The sequence below is a fragment of the Cottoperca gobio genome, chromosome 14, assembly GCF_900634415.1.
Source record: "Cottoperca gobio chromosome 14, fCotGob3.1, whole genome shotgun sequence".
Lineage (NCBI taxonomy): Eukaryota > Metazoa > Chordata > Actinopteri > Perciformes > Bovichtidae > Cottoperca > Cottoperca gobio.
In genome coordinates this window covers 12,100,025-12,119,911 of record NC_041368.1, presented here as the reverse complement: position 1 = coordinate 12,119,911, position 19,887 = coordinate 12,100,025, and the positions used below count along the sequence as shown (strand labels likewise).

Here is a 19,887-nt window from a genome sequence, read left to right as displayed (position 1 = left end):
CACGCTCTTGCCTTCTCTTTTTCTTGGAGCACTGAATTCAGATTCTTCTCTGTTAATCAGGCATAAGAGTGCAGTTCATTCATTTGAAAAGAAGCATTGACATTAGCCTTGTAAACAGAGAGAAGAATTTGCCACTTAAGGAAATTATATAATTAAGCACGAATAAGGCAGAATGTTGCTCATTTGTAAAGTAAATGTATTAAATAGCCTAAACATCTAGCAATTCAGGATTATTGGAACAATGAGATTAAGGGCAACAATAGATTCCGCTATGCATTCTTTATTAAACAATGGGACAGTTTTATATGGATTAACCATGAGAAATGGATATTTTAGACACAAATAAAGAACATTAATTGAGAATAAATACCTTCTACTTCTTTTTATTAAGCATTTTTTAAATAGTAAAGCATGCCTTGCCATCACACAAGCTGTCTGACTCTGGCTTTTGATTGATTGAAGCCTTGATGGACCGGATGCGGTTTTTTCAAGCCTCTGAGGTCTGACATTTTATGGGATAATTATCTATAGCCACTGGTGATGAGCACAGTACTGATGGTACATCTCATAGGCGTACTGTGAAGGTGGCATTTGCTCTATTAGCTGTGAACTCTCACTCCTGCCTCTAATACGTCATCCCTTGTGGTTGCATCATTCTCATGCAGCAACATCTTTCTGCTCGTTGTGTGTGCGGCACCCTCTGCTTTCTCCATCGAATACATTTACTCTCTTTCACACACTGTGCTGTAGCCACAAAACAAGACATCTGTGATGGACAGGTTATTTCATGGTGTGGACAGCACTGAGGCATTACAGTAATGCATTTATCACGGCAATCAAAACTTTACATGGAGGGTGACATCACATACTCACAGATCTTAGTTGTCTGCTTCTTCTTCACAGACATCGATTGGACTGTCCTAGTCTGAGTCTGACGGCATAACAAAGATAAATTGAGTGGTATTTCCATTAAATCTGGGCTCTGTGTGTTTAGCTTGTCAACAGGTGGGCTGCTTAACAAGTCTATTAGCTGCCAGCTGCACATTTCTGGAAAACAAATACATGGGTTCTTCTTCAGTACAGCTTCACGGTTTGTTCTGAAAGCGTTTCATAGTCTTGAGTGATAGCTGAAGCAAACTTATTTTGGAGCTTTCACAGCTTGTACATTTAAATGAGGTCACTAGGTCATGGACCCATTTATTTAATTAGGAGCAGTTGGATAAAAATTGGATAGAAATCAAGGGCAGGGAACTAATTTCAGCACTGTCAATCAATAACTCCTTCCACAATGGTTTTGCCTCCAGCCATTGTAACCAAACACTTCATGTCTACAAAATGTATGTCTGTAGTATTTTGTCAATTCTTTGCCGTCTTTTTTGGAGCACCATTTACAGCCAACAAATCACACGTAAGAGAAGTCGATGTATTGCTCTATTGAACATGTTAATGTTAATGCAGTGATATATTACAAACATACCAGACAAACTGCTTTTGGATACTTCTAAATGACACAGACACAGCACACCATCTCCTGAATGTCTCACATCAGCTAGTGGACTACACACACAGTATTGCTCATTACACGGTGCATAGCAACAGCTACATAGCAACTGCTGCTGACTGCTTAGCAACAGCTGCAAAGACATCAAGGAGGGGGGTGGGTTTCATGGGGTGTTTCAGATGACACCATTTCTGTTCACAAATGCCTTTTTACAACTTTTTCCTTTTTTTTATGAATGTTGTTGCGATGTTTTTCTGATAATGCTGTTTTCTCTCTCCCGCCCACAGATATCCGCTCGCTCCCTGATGTGGCGATGACCGGAAACTGTACAACCGAGTGCAGCGAGCTGGGCCACTCAGACGCCTGCTGGATGCCCGGGCATCCCTCCCCCGTACGCAAGACCAGGAACCCCCCGAAACTCTCCACCTTCGTGCCTTACCAGGAGAGAGGGAGCCTGGGTCGCCTGGCTAACGGGAGCGCCAGGCTGGGTGGCGAGGAGCACCGGTCGCGCCTTCCGCCCTCCCGCAGTGCCTATTCCAACAGTGGTAACGACGCCAGTCAGGACTGCCCCTTAGAGGAGATGCCCCTGAGCGTGGCATCTGAGTTCCCACCCACCTCCCCCTCGGCCCACACTCCTAAAAGGGAAATTTACCTGTGAGGAATAACGTCATCCGATGAGGTGCACAGATGAAGAAAAGATACACCCACTTCAGAAGGAGAAACAGGCTGTCCACATGCTAAAGCCAATGTCCGTTTTGTAGGTAACAATAGGCTGTGACTCATTCAATCACTGGCATGAACACTTGTTTTTTGTCATTTCCTCCCTAAATTATTAATTTATTAGCATATTTATTAAGAATTCCACAAAGTTAATTGACGCACTCACTCATTTATTTATACAAAATCCTGAAGGATTCGATCCTAACAGATGAAAAGGAAATGCAGATGGTAATTGCTACTTTAGTGGTAACTAATTATTGTTGTAGTTAGCCAAGTCCCATTCTGTGAAGTGATCTCTTGAATTTGAAAGTTGTGATCAGTGCTCTTGTGCCATTATTAGATATCATTTAACAGACAGGTCAGGTCAGACAGTCAGGCCCTATCAGAAGGCATAACACTTTTGACTAACAATCAAATGAAACGGTCTATCTTAATGTACAGTGCTGTAAATACATTTGAATGGTGTGTTCTACATATATTTTTGTCTGGCATAAGCTGAAAAAAGAAATTGCCTCAGAATTTTTAGCATATTTAAGCTTTTCTTTGCTGCTGCTGTTTAAACTTGATTGAAACCATCTCCCGAAATGGAGCTCGATATTGTGGAAGGCATTTATCCGCTCCACATAATCACACACACACACACACACACACACACACACCTCCGACCCCTAATCATAGTAGAATGGCCTTTACCTCTGCTCCCTGTAGAGCTCTGCCACTGGTGAAGAAAGCTGTGTGGCAACATTTAAACTGACATTATGTTCCACTGACTCTCGGCACTGTGACCTATCGTTCATCATGAAAACGGTTGACTTGGCCACAGTACCCCGGAGTCACAATGACCGCGGAGTACTCACTGGACACATTCTGATTGGCTTTTCATATTAAAAACTTGTGACGTACTCTGTTGATGACATCATAACAGTGTATTAGTTCAAAAAGCTCCTCTCTGTCGTGACAATCAGACGAGCTCTCACAATCTGTTCCCCTTTAAGCTTTATAGTCCTTTCCCCTCAAGATCCATAAGAACTTCTGTAGATCTAATAAATGCACAAAGAGGTATTTACATAAAAGGGCACTTGAGCGTGGAGAACCACAGGAGAGGTTGAGCACTTATGGAAGTTAATATCATGCTGATGTACTACACGAGTGCTCTATGTTGAGAATACTTTCTTTGTTTTTTAAAGTATCAGTTGTCACTAGATATGTACTTCTTCAGAGGTGAATTTAATACACAGTGCACACCGAAATAAAGGAATTTATGGACAGTGTGTACATTGAAGTCTAATGAAGTTATTATCAATAACATGATGGATTTCTATACAAATATTTGATTAAATGTCAGCAAACGCAGAATATTGTTGAGCTTCAACAGAGGTTTAGATAGTACAGTCGGAGTCACTCTGGATTTACTGCAACTCCGGTTAATTATGAGTTCCCTTCTATTGAGGACAACATGCTTAATAAATTATAAGGCATTTTTCCTCCTCTGGCTATTGAACAGAGAATAAAAAATAGGGCATGCCTGTGGGCTTCATTTATCTTTACAAAGATTTTCCAAGTGAATCTGAAGGATATGTCTGAAGGACACTGTGTATTAGTCAGTAATTGGATGTTAATGATGACAACACTAGCCTGTCTTACAACATCGTAGAACTAGCCCGTGTCTTTGATTTAAACATTGATTTGATTAGATTTGTAGATACCTTTCACCTCTGCAGAGTATTTCCATAGTGAGATTGTGTGTCTGAGTAAGGGTAAAAGAGCCTTGAATGGACATTTCCTAATTAGGGTGAGTAATGAGTCCTGAGCTAGGGCATGTGTGAGCACACCCCCAGGACAAGGCACCCACCAGATAATGCAAATCCACCCGCAGAGCTACAATCAGTTAAAGAGGGTATTTTTATCAGCACTTAGCTCATCACGTTGCCATTGAAAGCTGCGTTTAGAATAATTAAACTGAAAACATATGGAAATTACTGGACATGGCCATGATTAAATAAGGTGGGCGATTATCCTGCCTTGAGGGGGAGAAAGCACATTATGCCGTTTTCAAAGCCATTTAGCGACTGAAATAAAATTCAAACAACAGCCATGATACACTGTGATTAAACCCCCACGGCTCCCCAAAGCACCCCTCTCAGAGCTGTGGATAGCCGCTTCACGAACTCAAAGCAGTGGGTAAGATCGCTGACCTGGAATTAATGACAAGTGAGAAAGATAGCAGTGACTGATAAAACCAATGTCACATAGCCTCCATCACAACTGTATCTATTTAAATGGTTTGACACACACAACTCGTCACAACTGCTTCGCATTCAGATTTATCGCTGGGGTTAAATCTTAACCCGATTCCAGCCTATGTACACTTATCACTTTTGTGAATCTGGTATCTTTAGATTTGTCTCTTTGATCAACAATGCGTGAAATACAAGCTGGTTACTCTGAGCAGATAAGTCGTAATCAGCGGTTGTTGCTCTGAACGGAATGACAGGAGTTTGATTTAAGTCCTCTGCGAAATGAAAAAAAAACCCCGGGCCTCTCTTAATGAGTTGGATTCTTTCACTCCAACCGATAATGACCTCCTGCTACTCACCCCTGGAACAATATATTACCAGGTTTGACCTTTCTTTTGAACTCATGCTGAATGAACTGTGTTTACTTCTATATCAAATACAGAACGGCTCTCTTTGATTAATGTAAGAGGACATCATGAAGCACCTAAATACACTGAATAATGTTTAATTTGTACTTAACATTGATTTAATGTTGAATTCACTTGAGTATCTTTTGCCTCTCTGTAGTGTGTATTGTATGGTGAACATTTCTGTGCAAAGATGGACAAATTATTGTACTGAAATTGGCAAGGGATTTTTTTTTGTTTTCTTACTGATCAAAGACTCTTAGAAAACTGGTTGTGTGAAAAAAATAAATCTTTTGGTGGTGTAGTGTACATAGATCTCCACAACCCTGCGTCTGCTGTCGAGCAGGCGGCGATTTTAGCATGAATTCCAAAGATAATTGGTAGAAACTGTTTACTCTTTTATTTCACTTTCTGAAATGTCAGTACTGGTTCATATTCAAAAAGGCCCTCTCCCAAAACGAACTGAAATTAACTGAACATTTCATATTTTTCACAGTTCATCTAGAACAAAGACAATTGCCTTGAAAATATGTCTTTGCAAGAGAGAATCTAGTTGTTATCCTAATTGTTGGTATATTTATATAGGATAAAATGCTTGTGATGCCATGTTTTTGTACAGTTTTATGTACATACAAGTGAAGCTTTCTAAAAGTTCTGAGAAAAGCCGATGGCATATAAAAATTGTAACATGTTTTCTTGAGATGTGCACATCTTGCCTTGGTTGGATTGACCTTTGCTGAGTCAGTGTGAATGTGGCCGTTCTATGCCTGCACTGTAGTCATTCACCGGCTCCCACCTCTTGAGGACTTAATCAGTTTTTATGTTTATTGTGAACAGTGGATCGTCTTATCTTACCGGTTTGTTAAACTCCTGTGTTCGGCTTTGTTCTGTTTTCGCATGTTGACAAATGCTCTTGTAATACTGTAAGTCCTCATGAACTTTGTAATAAAATCACTTCAGGGAAAAAATGAATGCTGTCAGTGTTTTCCCTGTTTTTCTATTATTATTCATCGCTTTTGACTGTTAAACAAGGATTTGGCTATTACATTTTTATAAGAGGTTTTGCAGCCTTGGAGCTACATTGTGTAAAATGTGTCTCACTCTAGGACCCAGGCTCATTAAGAAGAACTAGTATTCTTGTCATGTGGGGACCAGCGTCTCATTTCTAAGTCAGGAAGGCCCAGAATATTGAGAGGGAAGCATTCCAGGGCTTGAAGTAGGAGAGTCCCAGGACCTGTGTTCACTACTTCAACTGGAAAACAATGTGCCAGAAGTACACAACCGCGATCATACACTTAGCTTAATACAGAACATCTCTTTAAAGCATTGATGAGATTCCAACACATTTAGTGCAAGGCTTACAAGACCGCTGTCTTGTGATGTTCAGTTTGATATGTCTATGTGCCTTTTCTTGAAGGCCGGATATTTTTTTTATGCACAATAATCTGCGGTTGAACGCATTCAGTGAAAGGGAAACTCTTTCCATGTCTGATTGTTACGCTCTATGCACTTCTACGTTGTTTGATCATTAGCACATAAACTGTGAACTTAATTGACTTAATCATTGTTGCACATATACCATATTACTTAATAATGTGTGAACTACAGTAATGTATCATGAGTAATTAAACAATTTATGTTATGACCTCTTTCACAAACTGTATCCAAGACCAAGTCTTGAGTCACCCTTTAGTAATGTAGTCCTCCCTCACATGATCAGAGAGAATATGCCACTATGCCTTCTACTCCTCGCTGCTTGCAGTTTCTGCACTCTAGGAATTAAAAAAACATAACTCCTTTTTTATTCACTTGGGGTATGAAAATGGAAAGAAAAATCCTCCTCATCCTCTACAATGAAATGGCAAACAATGCTTATATTTTCTCAACACTGCAAGATGTCCTAGTCAAGGTTAAATTCAAAGAGGTGGACACTAACCATATCTCATGGTCACCTCCAAAATCCAGGGCTAAATAATAAGAGGGAGTGTAAGCAGAAAAGTTAAGTCACTCGTGAGATGTTATGATAATATGTAGAAATTAGGCTAGAGAGAAGAAATAAATACGGTCTGACTCTTAATTATTTTCTGAAGTACTTATCAAATTTGGTACTAGTTGTCATTTCTGTAAAATTTAAAACATCAATGTTTTGATCAATTGGTCAATTGGCGGAAAACTAATTTTGGTCTGATTTGAATGGTAATCCATCCGATATTTGTCGAGACATTTCACAACAATCTCCCCTGTATAATCCTGTTAATCTACAGTCATTAGGCACATCATCCTCAGTCATAACTGACAGTGAGCATGGCTTAGATTCCAGTCAATGTAAAGCTTTTTTACAGGAAGATGCATTTGTTGTCAATAATGGTGCTTTTCACGCATTATCACAGTGGCAAAAAGTGACAAGAGTATACAATGGTTACAGAAAAATGGCTCATCACAGTTAACTGGGTCTTGCAGTTGTTAAGGACCACTGTGTTTCTACATAATATGAATATATTCCAAATACAATAGCACATTCAGCTCAACATTAGATCCAGGCATGTATAAATGTGAGGATATAGGCCAGTAAACCATAGGCAACATATTAATTACATAATGGGTAGACTAATGGAAAAAAGCTCATAGATCAGTTGAACCAGAGTTAAAAAAAAAAGGCCTTAAGAGAGACCTCGATGCACACAGTATATACACAAGAGGCGGGGTGGCGATTACATTCTCCTTGTGAAATACCACCGCCCAGCCCCCTCTTACAGCATATCAGACAAAGAGTTGCTGTGTGTTGTAGAGCACTTGTTCGTTTCACATTACATACACAGGGCATAATTATGATGCATGTTTTTCTCCCTGTGAGATGATGGATGAAAAGCATCCATGTGAGAACTCCCAATGTCTTTAGGTAATTGGGAAAACTAATTTTGGCCTGATTTGAATGGTAATCCATCCGATATTTGTCGAGATATTTCACTCTGAAACACAAATGTCAACCTGCTGGTGGATCATATGGAGAAGTATAGAACTCATCCACACAAATGTTCATGGTAATCCGTCCAATAGTTGTTGAGATATTACAGTATGGAAGAAAGTGGTGGCTCGACCAATGTCATCCCATGAAGCTAACAATTCAACAGTGTGGGATATTCAGGCCCATGAAATTGTCTTTTACTGCCCTTTAACACTGGACCAGCGTACTGTACCTACATTATATTTGCTTCAAAGAACAAACATATACTACAGGCACCCATAGCCTGCTGAACAACTGCACTGGCCAACAGAACTGTTGTTAATTGTATTAATTATTCTGGAAATAGATACAAGGCAACAATCTCCCTTGTATAATCCTGTTAATCTACAGTCATTAGGCACATCATCCTCAGTCATAACTGACAGTGAGCATGGCTTAGATTCCAGTCAATGTAAAGCTTTTTTACAGGAAGATGCATTTGTCGTCAATAATGGTGCTTTTCACGCTTTATCACAGTGGCAAAAAGTGACAAGAGTATACAATGGTTACAGAAAAATGGCTCATCACAGTTAACTGGGTCTTGCAGTTGTTAAGGACCACTGTGTTTCTACATAATATGAATATATTCCAAATACAATAGCACATTCAGCTCAACATTAGATCCAGTCATGTATAAATGTGAGGATATAGGCCAGTAAACCATAGGCAACATATTAATTACATAATGGGTAGACTAATGGAAAAAAGCTCATAGGTCAGTTGAACCAGAGTTAAAAAAAAAGGCCTTAAGAGAGACCTCGATGCACACAGTATATACACAAGAGGCGGGGTGGCGATTACATTCTCCTTGTGAAATACCACCGCCCAGCCCCCTCTTACAGCATATCAGACAAAGAGTTGCTGTGTGTTGTAGAGCACCTGTTCGTTTCACATTACATACACAGGGCATAATTATGATGCATGTTTTTCTTCCTGTGAGATGATGGATGAAAAGCATCCATGTGAGAACTCCCAATGCCTTTAGGTATGAAGGATGGGTACTGCCAAACATGGCACAGCTCCGGTCCAGTCTAATGAGTTTGTGACTTGGAGCAAAGGTCTCTCACCCTCTTACCTCTTACCACACATCCATGTAAGCAGACATTTTATAATACATATTATATTAAACAGAACATTTGGATATACAGGATTTAAAGTGGTAGACAATTATGGAAACCCTTAGCAGTTTTAATTTAATGCCACTGATTACAGCCTAAAATATAATTAAAGTGATACCTCTCTGACAAAGTGTTTAGGAATATATTTGAATGCATTACATTGCACAGGTGCAGCAAAAAATAACTATTGGTGCCTCATACCTGTAGATCTGATGCATTACTCACAGTATTGAAACTATGACAAAACGTAAATCGTCCGCTCATCAGATTAATCTTCGGAGGACATGGCAATGAGTAATGCGAGACCTAACACACAGAGGTGAAATCCATCATCGTAACACAAGGTAAATTATTGAAAATAGCCAATTCTTTCAATTTTTTGACCAATTTGTAAATGTTTCCATGTTTAGATATACAACACGTTTTACACATACTGGAGAAAAATAGACAAACTGGAATACATCTGTCACTGCTACGATGAACAGTTATAACTGCTCCTGGTATGCCACTGCGAAACTCATCCATCCCATTCAAGCAAAAATAAGATATCATTCACAGACACCAGCGATCTACGAACTACGGAAATTGAGGTCAGTGTCCTTAAATCTTTCAATAATAAACTGGATTTGCTTCCCAAAAAAGAAAAGAAAAATCCTCTGTTCAAGCCATAAATTTGCCCACAACTACATCGGAAATTCAGAACAGTCAAGCAATTCCTTCCAGGCAAGCAATCCAGGACAGTCTAATGAAAATATCTTCTCGAGAGTCTGTCACTTGTGACACCCCACCCATCGTTGCCAAACTCCAACATTTCAGACACAAAGAATTGATTAAAAACAAAGGAAAGCAACAGAAAGGCACTAAATACAGACTCAATAACCAGTTTCTCAGGTGAAACAAGCAAACAATGCAAAGTTCTTCCAAATGTAGCACAAGACATGTGGGATATGCTGATATTATTCCGATTCTAGGAGCATTATTATAACATGAATACAGCACATGTGGAATATGCTTTCCAATTGGGGTTGGTTACCGCAGTTTGCGACACATGACCTCTTAAGGCCCTGTCACACAGTTCTGTGTGGCAGAAACGTATGCTGGCGCATATGAAAATTAGCATATACAACGTATATGAAAGTATACAGAGCCTATTGATAGCGTATCACGTACTCATACACAACGTATAACATAAATACATCAATAAATAATATAAACATACGTTTCTGCCATACGGAACTGTGTGACAGGGCCTTAACCTGTTAACGGTCAGCTCTGCGTTGTACACAAACCACCTACAGATGCATGCCCAAAACAAAAGCACACATTTCTGGTCGGAAGGAGAAAAACACTTTCTTCTAAGGTGGTTGAAGGAATAAAAGCGTGAGGCTGTGAAATACTGAAACAATACTATTTTGACATAAAGTAGCACGTTAATAGGAGCATACTTGTCTGCATGTAAATGCCAATATTAGAATATTAATATTCATTAGCCATGTAAACAGCTTAGTAGGATTATTGTTATTGTTTTACAGGAATATATTTCTAAAATCACAAGATATTCTAATATTTTTATTTTTATTTGAAACACATGCACACGCACACGCACACACATTACTCATGGCTCACCAGGACACCTCATCCCAAAAAGCCTCAATAATTCCCCCACCTAAATTCTTAAACTGGAACATACACAGTGATTTGATAACATCCTAAAAGGAATAATATATTTATTAACTGAAATAAATACAACCCTCATACGTGCCTACTTCAACACCTGTAGATTACAGTCACCATAATTCAGTCAAATGTAATATTGAATATCAATGGTTATCAATATCAACCTCACAGGTTTTGCACGTCCTTATATGATTTCAAATATTCTAAAATTATCATTGGAGGAGATTTTAACATAGTTCATAACCCAAGGATGGACTAATTGCAGGAAATGGCTACACTCGCCAAACAGTAAAATGAGGAATTACATTACAATTACAATACAACACAATGAATATTCATATTTTCACTGCCACTTCACTCATTTTCCTGCATTGACTTTCCCTCACAAGTAACTCAGTTATACCGGACACTACTGATACATCAATCCCTTTAATTGTAATAAGTGACCATGCCCCTTTCTCCTTATTTCTCCTCAGTAAGCAGTTTTACAAACAGCCAGATGGCACTTTAATATTTCACTCCTCAGAGATCCACACTTTGACAGGTTCTTCAGGAGAGTACTGGGCATCCTTTATCGACACAGTTTACTATCACAAACAGATCACCAACATTACTCTGGAAACAGCAATGTGTGGGAAAATAATCTCATACTCATCTCACAAGAAGAAAAAAACAATATGAAGAATATGATATCCTGGAACTTAAAAACAAACATTCAGAAAAAACTCCATCAAAGGAAAGACTTAATAAACTCAGGAAATATAAATTAGAATTGACTGATACAGCAAACAAAGGAAATACATTTTTATTTCATTTCTTTGAGTAGAAAAATAAATCAGGAAAATATCTTGAAACACAACTTAAACAAAAGAAAGAAAATAACTCTTTCTCGGATATAAAAAAGAGCTCAGTTGGGACACTTTTTTTGACAAACCTCATCCTCCTGATTTACAGAATGACCAAAGTAATTGCTGCAATCTGGCTAAATCAATAGTGGCTTCCTTAAGGCCCTGTCACACATATCCGTATGACAGAAACGTATGCCGGCGCATACGAAATATCGGCAATAGCTTGATATAAATTAAGGGTAAGTTGTGATCGTTTGAAGGACGCAGACGACACGCCGAACAGGCCAGACACACGGCCCTGTCACACAGTTTCGTATGGCAGAAACATATGCCGGCTTATATGAAAGTAGCTCAAAATGTGTCAGAGTCCAAATATGTCCAACTTTTCCACAGCGGTGTTGTAGCTGACGCATACATAACGCATACATAACAAATTACTATACGTATGTCAAACATTGATAGCGTATCACTTACCTATTTAAAACGTATCAGAGCGTCTGGCCAACGGAGCTGGAAAAGTGTCATCTGGTTCACGTCATGCTGATGCTGGAGAACGGCTAACATGCTGTACGCTAGCTGTACTGTAGAAACACGTTTAATAAGTTACTCCGTCGTCAGGCATAATCTTAACATAGGGTAGGAATAGGTTATTCACTCGTTATCAATAGATTGGCTGTAGGGTTCACCGTCAGCCGACGTAGCCTATATTAACGTTCCTCTAACGTAGTCACGTAGGTATTTACGTACTATATTTACGTAAGTATAGTTAGAGATGCGTATCTGTATATGGTCATTTTTCCGATCCGATCCGATGAAAAGTTGGACGTATTACGCATACGTTTCTGTCATAAGGATACGTGTGGCAGGGCCTTTAGAAGCAGAAACTAATCTTTGGATATTGTTCATTAGACATTCCTTTCTGCAAGTTTACAAAAATGTGGCTTTGCATTTAATAATCATTTGGTTTAGGCACTGTACAAATCACCGAAGACCATATTCAGAACTAACGGGGTAACACCCAGTTTCACATTGCACAGGGGGAAAATAAAAAAAATTAAAAAAACATTATTGTCTATCACATAATGATAGACACTTAAAAACATATACCCATGAAAGACTCACATCAAATTATATTAAAACACAAATAATAGCATAAATAAGTAAGAGCAGGTGTGCAACGCTGCATTAAGAAGGAGCAACAGTCTATTTGGCCTTGTTTAAAATGGATATTGCAGTGGGGATATTGTAGAGGGAATGAAAGAGTTTTTGTTAGTTCTCTTCCTGGCCAGAGGTGCTCTGAAGCGGTTGCCTGATGGGAGTAGTTGAAAGGAGTGGTGAACGGGGTTTGAAGGGTCCTTAGTGATGAAGTCTGCCTTTCTTTACACTGCATGACTGTGTGAGAGTTGGGTCTGAGTGGTGCCGGAGAATTTGGTTCCATGCTCAATGATTCTTGTCAGGATGCCCTCTCTATCTTTCTGCATGTGTCCACCAGCGTCACAGCATTAAAGGTATACATCCATGTATTAAGTCTAGATTACAGAACCTAAACGTATCATTACAAGAAACTATTTACCTTTTCAATAGATTCTCTAAAATGGGATCAACAGTGTTAGCATTTTCCAAAAAGAGTTGGAATCCGGCATCACTTATCCTTCTTTCCACAGGCACCATGAGATAACTAGGTGTTAATGTTTCCAAACTGTCAGAGCTGATACCTATTAACTTAAATCCACAATCAAAGCAATAAAAGACAACATCAACCAATGGATGAAACTATCAATGTCATGAATTGGAAAAATTACAATCACCAAGATGACAATCTTACCAAACTTTAAACAATTTAATTACCAATTTAGCTTCAGCACATTATGCAATATTCAGCTTTTATAACCTTTGAAGAATGAGTACACAATATAGGCCAGGAATTAATCCTCCAATACCTACAGCTGTAATCAATCATTGCACATAAAAGAAATCTGAAACAAAATAATGTCCAACCCTCTGTTGGAGCCAAAGAACTTGTAAAGTCCATCACCTCCCTGTGGAAATTATACAAACAGATCACTTACATCACTTATTATCCACAAATAGGGAACATAGTTCATTTCAATACATATACATATATATTGAATAATATGGAATTGACTGGTGTGTCTGTGGCTGCAAGAGGGTAAAGCTCCAGAGAGGTGACACTCTGCACAACACTCCCGAAACGATACACGATCTACATACGTGTACCTTCCCACATGGGGTGAGAGGGGTTTGAAACAGCGATGAATGTTCTTAGCATTATTGTAACTCAGAATAGGCAGTTTCACTGTAACCATGTTACTTTGATGTCAGTTTATGTCATAATATATATTGGGGATGTTTTATTATGCCATGGTGTCCATACCTCTTTACCAGCCTCAACAGCATGTGGCTAGTAATGTTTTCACCTTGTGATTCTGTGTGTGTGTGTGTGTGTGTGTGTGTGTGTGTGTGTGTGTGTGTGTGTGTGTGTGTGTGTGTGTGTGTGTGTGTGTGTGTGTGTGTCATCATGGCAATATGTGGTTCTGGCGACACTTACTTTAGCAGAACTACCACAGAAGTAGTTTTGAGCCAGGTTTTTATGTCTGTCTGTCCGTGGCCAGATTTTGTCAACGTAATAGCGTCACAACCTTGCAAGATGCAGTCACAAAACTTTACATATGTATAGTTGAGATCAAAATGAAGGTTGTAAGATGGGTAGTCTGAGTAAGGGCACTGGAAGTAGAGGGGTCAGAAGTAAGGAATCGGCCATTGACCCGCATCAGCGGTTTAGTGTGATCCCATCCACATGGTCTTTTGTTTAATTTATTTTTAGTCGTTTTGTTTAATTGTTTGAGTTTTGTCTCTTTTCTGGTTAATTTCAGTGAGGCTATACTGAGTAAAGCAGCTGGATATTTACAACTCATAATCAGCTGTACACACAGGCTGCAAAGTGTCGTCTATAGAAATATGATTTATTGTTTGGACACCAGGGCTGATGTCACTGATGTTGTTCCACGAGTGTGTACATTGACATTTAATGCAATTTATGTTGTAGCCTAAACATGTTTTTTAATTTAACAGTTGCATCACATCATTCTCCCAAATGTTTAATCAAAATAAATGATAACTGATCAATAACTGAGGGCTTTTACTTGAGTAAAGTTTCTTTAACGTAACAGCACTTTTACTTGAGTACAATAGTCTGGACTCTATCCATTTCTGTCCGTACAATGCAGTTGTCTGCTGTTGTCTCTGTTTGTAAGCTGTTTCATCCATTATTTTCTGTCTTTTTCAATACAAACTTTAATAATAATTTAAAACAAGAGTTTCTCTCTCACACACCAAGCAACAGGGTGAAGGTTGCAAGAGTGTCAAGAGATTGAAGAGACACATTTGCCTCCTCCAAAGTTCTCTAACCTCTTTCAATATGCTCTATGCAACTTGCATGAGTAACTTTACTGAGTTTATCAGCTCTGATGCCATTGCTGCTAATTTTAGCCTACCCTTCTTCCTAGGGAGTGAGAGGACGCCAATAATATCAATAGCATGGGACCTTAAAGCTGGACATAAGGCAGCTATCTCGCTGTGCATAGAACATCATCTACTCCAGTGAGAGAGACTGCATGCTGAACAGTGGCTGAAACACTGTTCTATATGTTCTACAAACCTCCAGTGTGACCAGTGTTGACATCACAAGAGGTAAAGTCAAAAGTAGTATTCTATGTTGATATGTATTAGACTTCCTCAAATTCTTTTAAAAAGATTTGTTTTTAAAACCGTTACATGTCCATGTTTTAGAGGCTTTTGACAGAAAGGAGCTTTATTTTAAAGTTATTATTCGCAGATAATTTGTGATCTCAGTAACACTGATTAAATTGTTATTAAGGAATTACTAGCATTGTTACTCTCCGCTGAATTTTAACTCAGGGTAAAGGGCTCTATTTTCTAATGTATTAGACTTGCTCGGCATACCACTTCACTGTTGTAGTGAAAGATGACATAACTGGCACCTTGAAGACCTATTTGCTGCTGGAAATTTCTCCTGTGGCAGGCACTGGGCTTCTCAGAATTGCCGTGTAGGGCTGGCATTCTATCTATCAATTATTAATGTGTCTATGTTCTGCTGGAGACCCTCTTACTTGAGGGATGTGCTGTCTCAGTATTATGGTTATTATCTGCTTTTTGACTCATGGAAGTGTTTTGCTATTCACGGGAGTCACCTGGAATTGGACGAGAGAGACCTGAGACTATGTGGTAATTGACAACGCAATAAAGATGAGGCCAGGAAGATGATAAATTGAAGATGTTAAATTGAATCAATAACTCCATACATATCTCAAGAGCAGCCTGACTTATAATTCAGTTTCAGAGATCATATTCCTTTTATAGTTTAGTAGGTTGGCATCAAATGTGGCAACTGTGACTGTGAATATCAAATTGAGGCATTACAATATCGCTATGTACCTACTACCACATTTGAGACCGGAGACCAAGCTCTATTTAAGCTATTCCTTCCTCTCTAACAAACATATTATCCCTAATCTGCGAATAAACTAAAATATACATTATTTTTACAGTATTTTCGGGTAAAGTCCCCCACCCCTTAAGAGGTTAAGATGCAAGAAGTATCTTATCCAATTATCAAATTACATGTATAGTGAAAGTAACATTAATTGCAGCCAGCTGTGACACAAGACAGCACATTAAAGTATAATATCTCATAATAATAAACGATCTGCCTTACCTTAGCTACTCTTAGGGCCAATGTGTATGTTCAGTGGCAAAGCAGGAAGAAGCTCTGCTGTAGCACACTGAAAAGTGCTGATGTGGATGTCAGGGTGGTGGTTAAGTATAAAAATGGCTTCATTCATCATCCCCTAAACCTTAAAGATCGCCTTCACTCAAAAATGTGTATTTCTTATATTTATGTACCCTAAAATGTCTGACCTTGACTATACTGACTCATATCTGTGCAAAGTGTGTCACTAGAGAGGTGTTTTCACATTCCTCTACTGAAGGGGGAGATGTGATCTGAGATTCGTGCGTACTCCGGGCAAGTTAGATTTGGTAGGTCACAAATTTGAATGCCAATCAATGTCTAATATGCAAATGAAGACACATAAACCTGAAATCTCAAGAGCAGATCAGACTTTTCAGTACAGAGAAGCGAGTTTGCATAAGCATAGTGAAAGTTTTGACAGAGAGCGTGCAGGTTTTGGATGTAAACCATTGAACTCAATAACTATGACAAAATGTGAACTAATGACTGTTTTAATGCAACGTCTTATTCAACTACCTGCATGCATCTGTGTAATCATTTATTCACAAATTGATAGCCACTTGACCTGTTGTACTACCGTTAACAAGAAGCATCTTGAACATCTTGAACTCAGTAATGTTCTGCCAAAGATTTATAGACTAGTTTATTAGTATAGTTTAGTATATATATATATATATATATATATATATATATATATATATATATGTGAGTACATTGCACTGAGAATTAGGCAGGAGTGGCCAACAAAACCAGACTAAAATATCTGCTTTCTCTTTTTGTGGAAGGGTAGACTAACGCTATCAAAACTCAACCTTAAACTAATATACTGTATATACCTTCATCCAATGACTAAGACTTAAACTAAATACAAATCAGGTACAAAATAAACACTGCTTAACTGTGTCTTAAATAGACTGTATACTGTAGATGTAGAATCATTTATTTTGGAATTGGAAAAGACAGATCATCAATTATTAGGCCGGTTTGAGAACTTGATCGTCCACGTCAAGCTCAATATTACTTTTCTCCAACACTGACTAGTTCCTTGTTTGTTTAAACGTTGAGCATCTTCCCTAGCTGGACTTGCCAGTTCTATTCATATTTATAATCGTGGATCATGCAAGGTCAGAATATTCCTACAGTGAAGAAGCCTTCCATGAATCATTGGGGATTTTGAGACACTCCCTTTAGCAAGTTTTTGCTTTATTTCATCCATTACTGACCGTTAGGCTAATGCAACACATTGGCTACACTCTGCCTCTCTTACTCTTCTCCTGCTGGGCACAGTGTGTCCTACTTGCAACACATGATACGCATAGATGCGGAGCATTGTCAAAAAGAAAGAGAGAACAATTTACTTATAAATTATATTTGAAAATAACCAACCCTGAACGCAACCTGAGGCTAAAGGGCACCAAAAGACCCAGAACCTGATACTTTGTTGGAGCCCAATGGGTCAGTTGAAAGAACTGTACTGAGTCTGTAAGGAAGATCAATTGGGGGAAGTAGTGGTAGGAGTAGTGAAAAATGTACACCCTCTGGATTCCAAAGAACTTGCAGTGATATAAATCTGTAAGACAAGCAGGGCAAAAAAATGACTAGTACATTTATTTGTTCAGATCTGAAGGCAGAAAGCTTTCAAAGCTCTCCCCCTGCAGAGTCACTTTTAAGATGGTGTACTATTCTGCTTCTGTAGTGGCCTACACAAGTCAAATCCTGAGGTTTGGAGGAAAATGGTTCCTTGGTGTGTTGTAGCAGCCTAACTCTACAGGTTTGCATACCTTTTTCAGCTCTGCAACATTTAGACGGATATGTCCATTACCGTATAGATGTTCATTATAGAGCTGCAGGAAGCACTGCAGGGAAACACTGCTCTCCTGTAGCCTTTTCCTCAGATGAAAACACTACTCGGCTACCGCTGCTGTTGCCGTGGAAACCTGGTCACTCTCACTCTTTTACCCACACTCTTCACCACTCGCTTCATTAAGTGCGCTGCTGCTGGCAATTAGAATAAAACCAGCGGCAGGGATGGCTGTCTGGAAATGCAGTCTCCAATTAAATACTTTCAAATAGCAATGTTTCTTCAAACTACATCTGCTCTCTATATAATAAACCATGCACCTGGGAGCCATGCTTCTAAAAGCCTGTACTATGGTTGCTATGCCGATGAATGACTTCAAAATACATGTCTTTTAGTACCACAAATGCAAATGCAACATGGATCAGACACTGCCTTGTTACTCTGATGCTTGCTCTGCGCTCAAAAAAGCAAAACAATGTTCCAGACATTGTCACGGTTATTTTACAGGAGGAGAGAAATGCCTGAGAGATCAATCCAAATCTGCATCCTTGTGTGCGCACGACAATTTCAAGTGCTGGAGAGAAAAAACACTGAGCCGTTTTTTGCTCATCCATTCAAGGCCATTTCTATATAAATGATTGATATCAGAAATATTAAGTGGATCGAATGACGGCTACAAGTCTTTAAGTCGGATCACACTCAGCCATTTATATTACTGCCCGGCATTTTTACTTTGATTAACTGACGATGTTATTACAGCATTAAAATTGATGAAGTAAATTTAAGTGAATCATCATTACAGGACGTTTGCTTTAAGTGAATAAGTACTATCGAGAAGTGCACTTGGTATGTTTCGTATGCAACCTCATCATTAATTTAATCCTGCCCGTCAGTTGCTCTCACACATACTAAAAAGTGAGAAAAGAGGACATACTGTATGTGTATCAGCCGGCACGCAAAGCAGTCAGTGCAACCTCTCCCTACTCAGCTGAGTCTGTGAAGCTTTGCATCACTCATTAAACACTCTATTACCTCCCACCTGAGCACACTCTCAGTCATTACTGAATTACCTACAAGCTATCCATATGCATTGACAGAGCTTTTGCAATCGAACGACAAGCAGTCAGACAGTCAGGTCAGACGTGATTGCGGATTTCACAACAATTTAAGGAGAGTCACCCAAATAGATTATACAATCAACAGTATCAAAACATCTATCTTAAAATATAATTAATTCAACTTATCTTTTGGTTATTTTTATCTGGATTTTGACCAAATGTAGCTGTAGATTAATATATCATAACCCAGCATACAGATTTACTTCCTGCCAAATCTACACAGGAGACTGCCCTTTCTGGACCAAGGGTAGAAAAGAAAGAAATTAAAATAAATACATAAATAAATAAAGACACCTGGTTGGGGGTAGCAGTTAGTATGCGGGATAAGGTAAAGTTTGCACAAAATAAAGATACAGCATAGCACCCGGGATCATAAGTTATACAGTAAAGATAATTAATTCAACATATCTTTTAGTTATTTTTATCTTGACTGTAGCTGTAGATTAATCTATCATAACTTAGAATATAGACAAATCTACCCAACAAATGTAAACCCTTTAACAATCCAAAAAAATTGTTTCCTTTATGAAGATGTCAGAAAATAAATCTCAGAGCTAATATTTTCACTTGAGTTAGTGTATGTCTAAATAGAGCCAGTGGCAGAGAGTGTTTCAAATTTAATTCAAACAATGAGGAACGCTGCCATCAAGATCAAGTGCTTGTT

The 19,887-nt window shown here is 38.7% G+C and overlaps 1 protein-coding gene across 1 annotated transcript in view; it reads left to right on the top strand.

Moving 5' to 3' along the window:
• LOC115018902 (protocadherin-1-like) overlaps positions 1–5,837 on the top strand; it is a 92,614-nt gene extending 86,777 nt beyond the window's left edge. Inside the window, 1 exon segment of the mRNA XM_029448158.1 lies at positions 1,789–5,837. Within this exon segment, the coding sequence (XP_029304018.1) occupies positions 1,789–2,159 (371 nt within the window). The 3' untranslated portion in view covers positions 2,160–5,837.
• Positions 5,838–19,887: the final 14,050 nt, after the last annotated feature.